Source organism: Benincasa hispida, chromosome 10 (genome assembly GCF_027475165.1).
Source record: "Benincasa hispida cultivar pf3 chromosome 10, pf3_genome.v1.1, whole genome shotgun sequence".
NCBI lineage: Eukaryota > Viridiplantae > Streptophyta > Magnoliopsida > Cucurbitales > Cucurbitaceae > Benincasa > Benincasa hispida.
Window position 1 is genome coordinate 2266865 of NC_143487.1, and position 15214 is coordinate 2282078.

Below are 15214 nucleotides of genomic sequence, written 5' to 3' on the forward strand. Positions count from 1 at the left end.
CACTTACTCATAGTTGGATGTCCGCATGACACAGATGGGGGCAAGCCAAAACGAAGGTAAGTCACCAAGATCAACGCATAAGTGCAACTCCTCTATCTGGCGTAAGCCAAATCAAGCAAGACAAGAGTTGAGTTGAATATGGAACGCAACCGAAGTTGGATGCCCGCATGACACACGTGGAGGTAATCCAAAACAAAGAGCGTAACTAGGTTCAACGCCGCATTCGAATAAGTCATCGCAAAATTTTGAAGTGTTTTGAACGAATGCATTCTCAAAAGCTAAACGCAAAGTTGCGTGAATGAATAAAAAGTTTTTGAGCAAAGGCTTGCCAGATTTAAACTTAGAAAAGATCTTTTTTGAAGAAACAGCCAATGTGGAGGAGAGCGTTGCGGCGATGGTTAGAGGTATGAGTAAATTATACTCTGAGAGACTAGTCATCGCAAAGGAAAGCCTGACGGTGAGTTAGAATTTCTTAAGTATAACGCATGCTTGAGGACAAGAATGATTCTAAGTTTGGGGGTCTAATAATTACAATCAAGAAACGGAAACATACAGGCTATGCACAAAACAAAATTATAGCATGCTTTACTAAGATCAAGGGAAGAATTACAAATACCTTAGAAGACTCATCTTCAACACCCTTGATCACGAACGCTCGTCCAATAAGCAAGATAGCAATCCCGAATGCTCAAACACTTCGATCGCAACACAACACGATCACAGAGACCATGAACACAGCGATCTCTATGATCACGAACATAGCAAACGACCTCCAAAAACCTCGACTATGTCGAGTTGAGTACGACACCACCACAATGGCTACCTTGGTATTCTCGGTGTGAGAATCTAGAAGTGTGGGCTCTTTGTGGACTTGGTTAAAGGATGAGACTAGAGGAAGAATAATTGTATAAATGATTGAGCAAGTGGGAGATGACAAGTCTATCGTATAGACGATGCCCAATCGTTTAGAAGAAGCTCCACGATCATTTAGCAAAAGCTCTACGATCGTTTAGCTATCGACCAACTGAGTGACTATCGTGTAGTGTCATTCCATGATCGTCTAGTCTCTCTTCAGTTGTCGTTTAGTAAATCTCATTCACTTGACAACCTTTCCATGAGTTACTTACCGAGAATAGAAATTTTAATTCAACAACTACTAAATTTAGGAAAATATTGTTTCTTTTATCTCACGATTACCATGAAACCATCAATAACCTTCCATTCAATTGGTTATTAGAGAAAAAGGGATAATTATCCAATAATTAATATTATTATAAATATATATGATAACCAACTTACCATACTATATTTATAACCTATAGTTTTAATATTTCATCTCATGAAACATATAAACCATAATTCTTTTTCTATTTCATGGTACTTAATGTAAATCTCATTTACATTAATCCTCCACTTGATGTATCTCATACATCACACCGACCATATCATATATAATCGAATTACCTCTTGTCAATTTGAACATTTCAAATCAACACTAAGAACTGATTCTCAACTTGAATCCATTGAGCTACCAAGGGTACCTTATGGACATGTAGCTTGAAGCTCCAACGACACGTGGATAACTGACTAAACACTTTAGTCACAGGATCCACCATCTGTTAACTGTCAGACACTCCACTAAAAATCGACAGCTGAACTCTCCTTACCATAGATATTTTATGTGTCCATATCAACCAATCAACAGTACGTACACCCTTCACAGATCGCTTGTAAGTACAGCTGGGCCAATAACCGCTATACCCCTATAGTTACATCTAACTCCTTAAGTACCATTGATCCCTCTAATGAACATAAGTCATAGTTCAACTATTATTGAGTCATTTCTTCCAAATAGAAGTTGTGGAAGCCCCGGAATCAGCCCTTAAGGGAGCAATCTATTAGGATTGAGGTCATGTCACCTACGGTCGTTAGGTGAGACGTAAGTCTCCCATATCAATGGCGTTATATATAGAGACGAATAATTTCGTTGTCCAGTCTTATACAAACTCTTTGTATAGGACACCCCCACTTGCATGTTTCCACATAAATGGTTAGGATCTACCATATGTAGTAGTTCACAACACTTGCAAACCTTTACAAAGTGGGCCGTATCTGTAGTGTCACCAGGATTAGGTATCCCACCTTAATCCTTATACTACAGACCTATTTAGGTTATCACTAAGGCATGATCCACTTGTATATCTCATATACATGCTTAAGTTTGCATACAATAATCATGGAGCTTTGTTTATTGGATATGCGTAAATGCCAGATAAAATAACTCTTATTTTATTCATAACAATGTGTATAAATTACAAACTACGAGACTCCGGGAGAATTAAGACTCCAATCCCATAAGAGGATGTAAATACCCATGAAGAAATCATTGACATGACTAGTGAGGAAGATGAAATACTAAAGATAATAATGAGATTTCAATAAACTATGTCATGACAGGAAAAAGATGGAATCGAACTAATGTCATTATTGGCAACATTTTTGCGTATAATGTTGCTTTTGATATTTTATCTGAAAATGAGGATCATGAACCAAAATCTATTGAAGAATGTCGACATAGAAAAGATTGCCTTCAGTGGAAAGAAGTGATTGAGGCAGAATTAAACTCATTTTCAAAACGTCAAGTTTTTGGACCAATAGTTCAAACACCAGAATGTTGCCCTAGTTTATATATTTTTCCATTATATTTCTCAACATTATATTATATATATTTGTTCCCACTGGAGTTTTAGTCCAAGTAAGAGATTGTTGGGAATGTCCTAGAACTCGCAGTTCGTGTTAAACATTCTATTTATCAATAATAATAAATTGTTGATTTTGCATTCTATTATGAAAATCCAATAAACATATCCATGGCTATAGTCTGAATGCTGTAACTTTATGTTGTGACATAAACAGGATCAAGTTAAAGTATATAGCCTAAATGATCTAATAACTATATGAATGAAATTGGGTATCTCATCTTGGTAACACTATTGGATGCGGTCCACTCTATAATTGTTACAAAGAGTTGTAAAGTGCTACAAACGATGTGATCCACAAATCGTTCATGTTGAGACATGTGAGTAGGGGCATCCTATGCAATGAGTTTACATATAGACTGAACCATGAAAATAGTCACTTTTCTTTATAACGTTTGTTTACTGTTACAACAGACTATTTCATTTATTACATAACCTAGGTTAACTCGATCTTAATCTAAGCTAGCTATGAACTCCTGTTTGTTTGGGATTATCCTTTGATCTGCAAACAGTGAGAGTAGTCCAACAGCACTGCTCAATAAGCTTCCGATTTTGGGGATAAGATTGGATAAATAGCTAGGGACATAGCCTTGCAAGATGGAATTCACTCCTACCCGATTTAGGGTTAGCAGATAAGTTGTTCTCTTAAGTACTGATTCCAGGTCTTGAACAATCGAGGCCTTGCCTTCTCAAGATAAAGAAAGGATTTGATTCATAGGGATTATGAATCAGAATTATTCATTAGAGGGTCAGTGGGAACTTAAGGAACAAGATATATTCACAGGGGTAAAAAACGGTTATATTGACCCAGTTGTGATTACAAACAACTTTTGAATGATCGACTTACTGATTATGGTTATATAAAGTGGACATAATATATCTATAGCAAGGGAGTTCAACTATGGGTTATAGTGGAGTGACCCATTAGTTAACGAATGGGTATTAGATCGGTTTAATGAATTTAGCCGATTAATCTCGGATCGTTGGAGCCCATGATCTGTAGGTCCGCAAGGTCCCCTACTAGCTCGTAAATGGATAAGCTTTAGAGTAGCTTGATAAGTTAATTTGAAACGTTCAAATTAAAATTAAACGGAATAAAAGAATATATATTTAAAGATGATTTAAATATATGAAGATGAATTTGTGCAAAAATTAATTTAATATTTGATATTAAATTAATTAGTATTATTTAAAAATTAATTTTATAAAATTAAATTTTCAGTTTTAAAATCAAAATAGATTTTAAATCAAGTTTTGATTTAGAGAAAAATTGAAAATGTTGAAAATCATGCACAAATAGAAAAATGAGATTTTTCATTAACCATCTTCTTCATGCTCACACAAAACCTGTTTCCTCATCTTCATTAACTTCAAGCATGAGCTGCAAGTCATGCAACATTCTTCTTTGTATGTTTATCATCTTCTTTATATTACATTAAATATCATTCTTCTTTATTTATTGCAGTTGAACATGTAAAGAAGAATGTTGTATGACTTGGTGGTAACTTATGCTTGAGGAGAAAGGGAAGGACTTATCTTGGAAACTCCAAATAATTTCAAATTAAATGGGTACAATTTTTATATAATAAATAATACTCTTGTTGTCAAGAAACTCCATCGACATTGCATTGCCACACTTATCCATGTGAGAGAGAGAAAGAGAGAGATTTGAGGTGAATTTGAATTAGGTGCTATATACAGTTTGTTTATGTATATTTTATAAGGCGATAGTGAATGCACTCTAATAAGGTTCTCTTTCTGTTTTTATGATTACAACCAGTGGCCCCTGCCCTAGTTGTGTATTTTTCTTTCTACGACAACAACTGCTGACTAACCTAATTATTATGGAAAAAGCTTGATAGTGTTCTTTTTTTTTTTTTTTTTCTTCGAAAAATAAATAAGGGGTCTATTTTTTAACTAGTAACTGTGGATGCACGTTTAAGATGTTAAGTATTTCTTATTATTTTTATTTTTATTTTTATAAAGTAAGAGTTTTCTTAAAAAAATGGAATAATAGATTTAAAATATTATATGAATAGAATTTTATTTTTGTTTTCGTTAATACAAAATATAAAAAGAAATTTGCAATGGGTGGCAAATCCAAAATATATAATTAGGGACGTGCTTTCAACATATGAAAAATTATAGATATGACAAAATTCTCAAATTTAAATTTTCGTGTATTATGTATTCTGATTTTGTCCTTTTAACAAACCCACGTTTTTTTGGTATATCAATCAACTAATATACCTTATTTGAAGTATATCAGTTGTGTATTTTTCATTGATTTGTATACTTTTTGTATTTTTGTTTGCAGCAATATGAGTTATTACTCACTTTAATGTTTGTATTTGCTACATTTTTCTTTATCCTTTTTGTAGTTTTTTTTTTCTTTTTAAATGATGTTGTTTCTTTCATTTTTAAGTACAAATGTATAATAGGCCGGGGAAATTCAACCTAAAACTCACCAACACTCAATTTAGTATACTCTTTTTAACAATTTTCCGTGTTTGGAATAACTAGAGAAAAAGTGTGTGTGTGTGTGTGTGTTTTTTTAAAAAAAAAAACTTAAATAACTAGTTATTTTCAACCGTTTATCAATCATATAACAAGAGATCAAGTGCATATCAATAGTGTATCAAGTGTGTATCAGCAATATATCAAGTGTATCAGGCATATACTATTAGTGTATCATGGGTATCAAGAATATCAAATGTATCAAGTGTATATCAATAGTATATCAAGTGTATCAAAGATATCAAGTGTATCATGTGGGTTGATCTTAATTTTTATAATTTTTACAAAAGTAATAAGTTTGGACTATTGATCTAATTTTTTTTTAACTTATTTTGTCAAATTTGCAAGAAGCTCAATGTAAAAAGTAAAAACAAAAATTCTACCTTATGTTTTGAAAGAAAAGGTTAAAAGAAAGATATTATTTACATTAAGATTGAATTCGGATTTTCCACCCTTTATGGGTCAAACTAAAAAACTAATAAAAAAGGTAAGCATCATGAGTTGGTCTAGTGGTTAATAAAGGAACATGTTTTTATCTATGGTGATCACTTACATAAGATTTAATATCCTACGAGTTACCTTGATACCCAAATGTTGATGGGTCAAGTAGATTGTCCCGTGAGATTAGTTTACATGTAAGTTGGTCTGGACACTCACAAATAATTAAATTAGACTAGCTAGGGATATTCGTGGGTTGGGTTGAAGAAACTTCAACTCGAACAATTACTTACAAAAAGAGATTGCCAATTGGTAAAAAATTTTCTTGCCTCATACATCTCTTTAGTGTCTAAGTTTTTAAGAATAAATTTAAAAGGTCAATGAGTAATTTTTTTAATTATTATTTTAATATGACCTAACATTTTAAATTAAAAATATTAATTAAATGAGAAGAGGGAAGGATGGGTGGAGGGAGGAGAGGGATAAAAGATATTTTTAATCATTATTTTTACTTTAAAACATCATATAAAACATTTAAAATAATAATAATAAATACTAGAACCTTTTAAACATATTCTTACACACTTGGACTAAAAATGTACATTTTGAAATCTTAAAAACCAAACCCACATAATTTTCAATACTTAAAAACTAAAAAATAATTCTTTTTCTTTTCTAGATATTAGTAGTAAGACAATAACTTAGTTCGCAAGAACAACATAATTATTAATTTAAATAATTTTTATAAATTTTTTGGTTTCATGAATGATCGTCGACGTCAATATTTTAATCTTTCTACCTAAAGGGAAACAAAGGATTGTTTGAATGATAATCATTTCATAACATGTGTAATAAGTCCAGGAATGTGGATATTCAAGAAGTAATCCTCCCAGTTTATATCCTTAGGGTCAAAAAGCAATGTATTTGGATTTATGCCGTTGTCTCCTGCAACAATTCTCAATTTTTCTAAGTTGCTGTCGTCAAATCTGCACATATAAAATAAATAAATAAATACACATATAAGTGATTGTGTAATAATTAAGAGTTATTAATTTTTTAAAAAATTAAATTTGTAACTTCAAAATTAATAGCACAAGTATTTCAACAATGCTGATTTTGACATTAAGAGCTATTAATTGAGTTCCATGATTAAATATTCTAAATAGCTTAAGTTTGGAAGCTTGGTTTATATTCACAAATATGTGAATATCAATGTAGTACTCTAATAAATATTTTAGTTTGAGGTATAAATGGCTCTTGCTTTGAAGTTTAAAGAAGATTTAGTATAAATATAAAGAAAAGCATTGGATGTATAGTGTTGCATATATATCTTTTTGTAGTTCATTAAATTATTCTAACCACAATTTGTCACGTGGTAAATTCATATTTTCTTAATATTTTAATTTTTTTTCTTGTTATGTGATTGAAGTGGATTAAAAAAGATGTCAAAGTAAACTTAGTTTAATAGTAATTACTATGACTTTTTTTCCTAAAAGTCGGAGGTTCAATCTATTAGGAGTGTTCATAGGTTGGGTTAGATTGAAAGACTTTTTAGACCCAACTAAATTGTTTGGGTTCTAAATTTTTTCAAGCCAAATAACCCTTATTAAAAAATGAATCCAACCCAACCCAACTATGAAATATTTGGGTTGGGTTAGTTCGGGTTAATCGGGTCATTTATTTAAAATTTTATTCTAAAAAGAAGCAAAATGTAAATATATAAAAATTTAATTTAATTATTTTCATATATTGAGATAAGATTAACAACTCAATTTCAATTTATATAGTGAAAATTTTCTTTATAAAGTGCAAAGAAACTATTTTAAGAGTTGTTGAAGAATAAATTATTCAACAAATATTGAAATTAAATAAAATTAAAATCAACATATGTATAAATAATTGTGTTATAAGTAATAAAAAATAGATTTTTTAAAGTTAATAATAAATTTGGGTTGATTCGGGTTGGTTTGAGTTATATTAGGTGAACCCATGAAACAACCCAACTCATAAAATTTTTATTTATTTGAACCAAACCCAATCCAATCTAAATGAGTTGATAACCCAACCCAAACCGTACGAATTGGATGGGTTGATCGATTTTTTCGAGTTATCGAATTTTTTGAACACCCTTAGAATCTCTTATTCTACTGTTATAGTAGGGAGGAATGTAACTCAAAATGTAACTAGGAATATAAAAATTTACATACATAGCTGTGAAGAATAGAAATGACTCATAAAGCTCAACTTGTCGCATCACCCAACTGATTTTTCTTTGAAATTTGTTGTACATGTCTTGAAAAGAGTAACAGAACACCTTGTTCGCAAATTCCAAACCCTGAATGATAACAATCATAAGAAAATTTTACATGAGTCTTTTTTTTTTTAAAAAAAAGTATATTTACATAGAGTTTTTCTTTTACTAAAGTTTTATTAATTTGTGTTATATCCTTCAGAAATTTTATTAATTGCTTAAAAATCTCAATTTTAGCATGGGTTTACTTATAAAAAAAGAAATAAAAATAAGTGATAGCATAGATATATTGGAATCAATATTTTGTGATTATTGAATGTGGAAATTAATGGAAGATTTGGGGTTAAAAGCGAGGTTTTTAGAGTTAAAAGTACCAAAAAGAAAAATATAGAAAAAATTTTAAAAGTTAAAGTTTTAAGATTTTGAAGACAAAAACTAAGAAATTGTTAGAACTTAACCGGAAATAAATACACTTCAACAACTATATATATATATATATATATATATATATATATATTAAAAATATGGTTGTTTTCAAATATAGAAAAAATGAATCAAAATATTTACAAAATATAGCAAAATTTCATATATCAGTGAAGTCTATCAATGATAATTCTGAAATTTAGTTATATCTTGTAAATATTTTCAATAGTTTTACCATTTAAAATAATTTTTTTGGATTCTATACTTCGAAGTTTATTTATCCAATTTTCTTCCATGCACTTTCAATAAATCTTAAATTTAGCCTTTATGAACGTAGCTAGTTTATTATTATTTTTTTTTAAAAAAAAAAACTTTGTTATCTATAAACATTGTTTTTACTATAAATTTTAAAAGTATATTCACTTGTAGTATTTTATTGCATGAAAAATATTTTATTTAATCAATTTTGTTAAAGTTTAACTTTGTTTAAGATTTATGGAGAGTTTATAGATTAGAATTAAATCATTGAAAGTATATAAACTAAAATTGAACAAACTTTCTAACATGATTTGTGTAAACATTGTTTTTATATATTTTGTAACATACCTTAAGAAAAACCAAGTGGTGAATGGTCATGTATGTATGGAAGCTAGCCAAATTGTCGAAGAAGGTGAGTTTTTTAATCTTGATGGACTTTCCATCTTCATTGATCCATGGTTTTTCAGTGAAGTATTGGAAAATATAGCGGTGAAAATCTATTCTTCTCAAAGAATTTCTCATCGAAGAACCCATATGATATATTATTGTTTGACGACTTGGTTGGAGTTCATGTGCCACTATTATCATAATCATACCATTTATTACCATATCTGCTGGGATCTGCATTTTTCAAAAGTATCAAACTTTTTTAGTACATGTTTGAGTAATTTTGAAATCGGTAAAATTACCTGTACCATGTTTAAAATCACTCTCAAATATATTTTTAATAACTTGAAAACAGTTTAGTGTTTAATTTTACACTTTTAAACTCATTTTTATACTATTAAATTCAATTTTGAATGATTAAATGTATTTCTTTTAAGCGATTTTGAAAATGGTAAAAGTGATTTTAACAATTTCAAAAGTACTCTAAAATATTTCATTACTCTGTTTTGTAACCTCGAAAGAGAATTCAAAGTATGAAATAAACTATATTCATCTCACCAAGTCAAGGATAGTATTGACGTCACAGAGAAAGCGAGTTAGTTTTCCTTTACCATACCCAACAATAAAGCCATCAATGGTCCTGTAAAAATATAACACTTCTCATAATTGAAATAAGGATAAAAACAATTGCCATGTTAAAGCACTTGGTACACTTAGAGATGTTCATAGGAAGAGGCGGGAACAGGGATGACTTTCCTGCCTCTCATTTCGTTTTTCGTCTCTATAGAGTTTTCTATTTAATTTTGCGAGAATTGGGGTGGAGAATCTTTGTGGAGAATTGCAGGTTCTTCATAGGAAATTATTCATCGTTTAAAATCTTTAAAAAAAATTAATTGAATTATGTTCTAGGAAAGTTTTCAATTAAATAGTTCATTTTCCACTATGAATCCACATTTACTTGGTTAATTCTTTATAAAAAAAATCTTAAAATCTTTTAAATGAAACAAAATAAAATATCACAGGTGAAGTTATTATTATTTTATTATATATATAATAAAATAAAAAGAATAAAAAAAATAAACAAAGCAAGAAATTCCTTGTTCCCGTTTAGCTTGCAAAAACATTTTCCTCACTCCTTCTCCTATTAGGAGCAGGTCCTCAAGAAGAAAATGGACATTTATTAACATGTTTAAGAAATAAAAGCGCTTTAGAAGAAAAAGGAAGTAAAAAAATTTACCCACAAAAGGAAGTCAAAATCTTACCCATGTTATGGGTTTTAACCATTTTAATTATAGTTGATAAAATGCTGTAATTATATATACATACATATATTATTGATGTACCTCAAGCCTTCAATCCAACCAGGAAAAGGTTCTTTATAAGTGCTTGTGACTATGGTTGGTCGAACAATAATCAAAGGTAGATTGCCTTTTTCATCATTAATCACCATTTCTCCCATGGCTTTTGTAAATACATATGTGTTTGGATATCCATATACCTTTGCCCTAATAACGATTAAAAATCAAACAAAAGAATAAAACTATAGTGTTTAATCAATAATAATATTTTGTTTTTTTTTAAAAAAAAAATGTTACATTATTGATAAAGAAAATGGTTTTTTTTCTTTTTAATCTTGCTTACCTTTTTTGTCCCAAGTCTTTCATGGCCAAGGTTGTTATAGTTTCCTCTATATTTCTGAATTCATTTAAAGTCTCTTCAATTATTTGACCTTCTATTTCAATGTCTAACTTTGAAGTCCCATCAAGAGAATTTTCCAATTTGCATGGAGTTTCTAAGATAAGTCCTTCCCTTTGATTTGAAACAAACCCTAAACAAATAATAATAATAATAATATGTATTTTTCAATCAATAATTGATAATTGAATTTATTTGTTTAAATTTTATTTCTTTTCATAACTCAACTACCGTATAACATGTGTAAATAATCGAGAAATATATGATTTAAATCTTAACTTTTATTGGAGTTAAAAATTAATAAAATAATAATAACTTTTGATACTGACCAGTGGAAACATGGACAATAATTTCCAAATTAGAGCATTGCTTTGCAAAGTTTAATATATGTTTGACTCCCAATGTATTAGTACCAAATGCTATATCATATCTGCACAAAAATTTGAAATTCCTATTAGCATGTTTAAAAAATAATTAAAAAATATATCTTAAATGTCTTCCAAAGTATTTTAAAGAATAATTGGTTTAAATGACAAAATCGTTAGAAATATTTTTAAATATAATAAAATATCACTGTTTATGAGTGTCTATCTCTGTCTATCAAATCTATCATTGATAGACAGTTGACATTTTACTATGTTTGTAAATAATTTGACTCATTTTCTTATATTTAAAAATAGTCCTATAAATAATTATTTTTTTCATTATATTTAGGAGAAATTCTATAAATTAGAAATATGTATTTGATTACTTAAGGCATATTTTGAGAATTTTTGCTTAATCATTTAAATTCATTTTTCAAAGAATCCATTTTACATTTGATCCAAGGTTATGATGAGGACGCTAACGGTGTATCAATCTAGTTGAGATGCCCTGGTGTGCTTCCTAATCCCTTCTATTTCTAGTACTTTATTTTTTTTTTGAAAAAAAGTGTTCATCAAAACAACAATACTAATTTTTAATTAATTCAATTTTTAAAGCAATTTTTATTTATCAAGATTATTTTATTAAAAAGAAGTTACTTTCAATCATTTAATCACTCAGTAAACTATTCTAAACACAATTTAAATTATTAATTCTACATTATAGAAAATTTGATTTGGTTTAAAATAGGCTTTTTTTTTTTTTTTTTTCCTTTCACAAAGTTATTCTAAACAGACACAATTCTCTTCTAAATTATTTTGTAGTGTTAAAAAAATGTAGAGAGAGAGAGAGAAGGGTACCTTTCATCAAATTTGGTAATTGCAGCTAAATTAACCATTATTTCCACTTTATTCTTCATCTCTTCCAATAAATTTAAGTCTTTTATTCCCATATTTGGGCATGAAATATCTCCAGGCACCAAATAAATCTTTTCTGAAATGAGGGTATTTAGATTTCCACCCCATTTTTCCTTTAACACTCTGAACAATTCCTTCTTTACAACCTATATATAAATCAAACTATCAATATATGATAAATTTATCGATATGAATATAGTTTAGCTGACATAATGCTTATATTATTATCAACTCGAGATCAGAAGTTCGATTCTCCTATCACACCTACCCTAAAAATTAATTATGGTTATAAAAGAAAAATTACCAACAACTTTCTTCGTAAAAAAATGTCTCTCTCATCCATTTCCCCATTTTTTTAATAGCAATTATGGGAGAAAGAATCAAACCTTTATTCAGTATTTACTCAAATCGATGAGTCTCTAATCACAATTACATACCTCTTCGTAGAAACGTTTTGATGCTGTAATTTCATCCACACTTCGTATAAGTAGATAAAGTTTCTTTACCTTCGGTTGAGTCCTTAATATTTTCTCTAACATAACTACATTCTCAAAGTAGATGATATAAATGATATTAGCTATATATTTAGCATAATAAAACATAATAAAAATAAAAATAAAATCCCCTAAATTAACGGTTATATATTTAGAAAGATAACATACTCTTTCCTAGAAATCCTATGGCACCAATGACAAAAATGCTCTTATTCTCTAAAAAGTTCATTGAAGATCAAGAGATTAGCACCAAAACTAGAAATTTTCTAAATGACAAACTTTAAATTGAAGGATATAGTAATATGAATGAGAACATGAAGTTGCATTATATATCCAAAAAAAAAAGGGAATTAGTAAGAGAATATGGACATAATTAAAATAATTAACTTACTTTTTATTGTTAATTTAATTGAATCCTTTTTATTGTATAATTTAATTAATGTATTGCGTAATTAAGGCTTTAAAGAAAAATCGTAGAATTAATGATAGGCCTCTAATTGTCTCACTTAATTAATCTCTAATAAATTAAAATCAACCACTCTTTGACCTTTAGCCAAATCTTTTCATTATGTACTTATATATTGAAGTGAATAATCATATATTATTTCTTTTAATTTTAAGGATAATAAAAGAAAATTGGGAAAAAATATTTCTTCTGTCCCGAGGTGTTGGGTTTATTTTCCATTTGACAGCTTGGTTTCAAGATGTAATACTTTTAGGGCTCACATGATAATTATTTTGCCCTGTTCGATAATCATTTTATTTTTTATTTTTGTTTTTAAAATTTAAGCCTATATATATTATTTTTATCCTAAATTCCTTTTTTTGTTATCTACTTTTTATCAATGGTTTAAAAAATCAAGCAAAATTTTGAAAACTAAAAAAAGTAATTTTTAAAAATTTGTTTTTACTTTTGGAATTTGGCTAAGAATTCATAAAGATACAAACCATTGTAAGGATTAGAGAGGAAATAGGCTTAATTTTCAAAAAATGAAATAGTTACCAAAATAGACCTTTGTTTTTGGTTTTTTTTTTTTTTTGACAATGAAACCTATAGATACTCTGAATTTCTTCCTTTGTTATAAACTTTTTATCAATGGTTTAAAAAACCAAGCCAAAATTTGAAAACTAAAAAATTTAGGGTCCGTTTGGTAACCATTTAATTTTTGTTTTTGTTTTTAAAAAATTGAGTCTATATCATTCACATTTCTTATCATGATTTGCATTTTTCTTAAGTACAATAGTTGAATTCTTAGACGAATTCCAAAAACAAAAACAACTTTTTGAAAGCTACATTTTTTAGTTCTCAAAGTTTGGCTTGTTTTTTTAAACTATTGGTGAAAAGTAGATAACAAAGGAAAAAATTTTGAGATGGAAGTAATGTTCATAGTCTTGATTTTAAAAAACAAAATGGTTGTGAAACGGGATCTTAACTTTTAAAATTTTGTTTTTGTTTTTGAAATTTAGCTAAGAATTCAATCATTATACTTAAGAAATATACAAATCATTGTAAGATATGGAGAAAAAATAGGTTCAATTTTCAAAAACAAAAAATGAAATGATTACCAAACGGAACCTTAGTTTTTGAGTTTTGAGTTTCGTTTTAATTTAATCCCTAAGCTTTCCAAATATTACAACTTTACTATTGAGGTTTGAATTTTGCTTCAATTTAGTTCATAGATTTCAAGGTTTATAATTTCAACCTCAAATTTCATTAAATACTTATTTTTAGTTTTTGGTGTTGATGTCTATTGATTAATCTAAAATAATTATGAAGTAAAATTTTTAAATTAATTTTAATAGTGATGAAAAATAATAATTATAATTCTTTTAAGTTAATTAATAATTATTAAAATTAAAGACTAAAGTGAAAATTTAGTGAAAATTTAAAGTTAAAACTGTAAATATAGAAATATAGAGACCAAATTGAAACAAAATTCAAATCTCGAAGGTTCAATTGTAACATGAACTAAATTAAAATCCTTAAAATAAAAAGGTAACATTTAAGTTAACCAAATGAAAATTAGGAACCAAAAAGACAGTTTTTCGTAAAAATTTGTTCTACCATTCTCTTAACCCCAAACTCAAATTCCTATTCTATGAAACAATAATTTTAATGAGATAAAATAATTTTAGAGTTTCGTTTGACACGGCAAGTTTTTTTTTCTTTTCTTTTTCTTTTGCCTATATATATTTTGCATTATTAAAATTATATATATCAATTTTAGACCTTATTTAATAATTATTTGATTTTTCTTTTGTTTTTATTTTTATTTATTTTTTTAAGTTAAAGCTTATAAACATTATTTCTCTTTTTTTTTTTTCTGTTATCTATTTTTTTTTAATATTGTTTAAAAAATCTAAACAAAAATTTGAAACTAGGTAGAAAAATTGACTACAAAATCAAATGTTTCTTTTAAAAAAATATGAAAATAATTGTGGGTAGACGAGAACAATTTCTTGAAAACCAAAAAATCAAAATTATTGTAACTTTTCAAAGGGGCAGTGATGTTTAATTGGCAGTTGGCACTATACCAAAATTATTTAAAGGGTAAGCCACATGATTATGGCCAAAATTAAATATGTATTTTGAAATGTTAAATTATAAAAGATGGGCTTAACTTTGTATTTTGTGTCCAAAGTATTTTTGAATTTTCAAAAGTTTAAAAAATATTCTAAAGATTATAGAGATAGTTAAAATATATTTTTGTC

At 28.0% G+C, this 15214-nt stretch overlaps 1 protein-coding gene across 1 annotated transcript; it reads right to left on the minus strand.

Annotated features, from left to right (window-relative positions):
• Positions 1-6454: 6454 nt before the first annotated feature.
• Positions 6455-12769, minus strand: LOC120089252 (fatty acyl-CoA reductase 3-like). The gene is made up of 10 exons (XM_039046674.2): positions 12671-12769; positions 12446-12549; positions 11952-12154; positions 11058-11158; positions 10675-10861; positions 10377-10538; positions 9592-9673; positions 8995-9267; positions 7922-8049; positions 6455-6700 (listed from the first exon to the last, which is right to left on the minus strand). The coding sequence occupies exons 1-10, from the start codon at positions 12729-12731 to the stop codon at positions 6547-6549; spliced, it is 1455 nt and encodes a 484-aa protein (XP_038902602.1). The 5' UTR covers positions 12732-12769; the 3' UTR covers positions 6455-6546.
• Positions 12770-15214: the final 2445 nt, after the last annotated feature.

Excerpts from the sequence above, each read along its gene's own strand:
- LOC120089252 (XM_039046674.2), bottom strand. The coding sequence starts at position 12,731 with ATGAACTTTTTAGAGAATAAGAGCATTTTTGTCATTGGTGCCATAGGA. Across the intron at positions 12,155-12,445 it reads CAAAACGTTTCTACGAAGAG|GTTGTAAAGAAGGAATTGTT; the intron begins GTATGTAATTGT and ends ATTTATATATAG. Across the intron at positions 9,268-9,591 it reads TCAATACTATCCTTGACTTG|ATCCCAGCAGATATGGTAAT; the intron begins GTGAGATGAATA and ends TGAAAAATGCAG.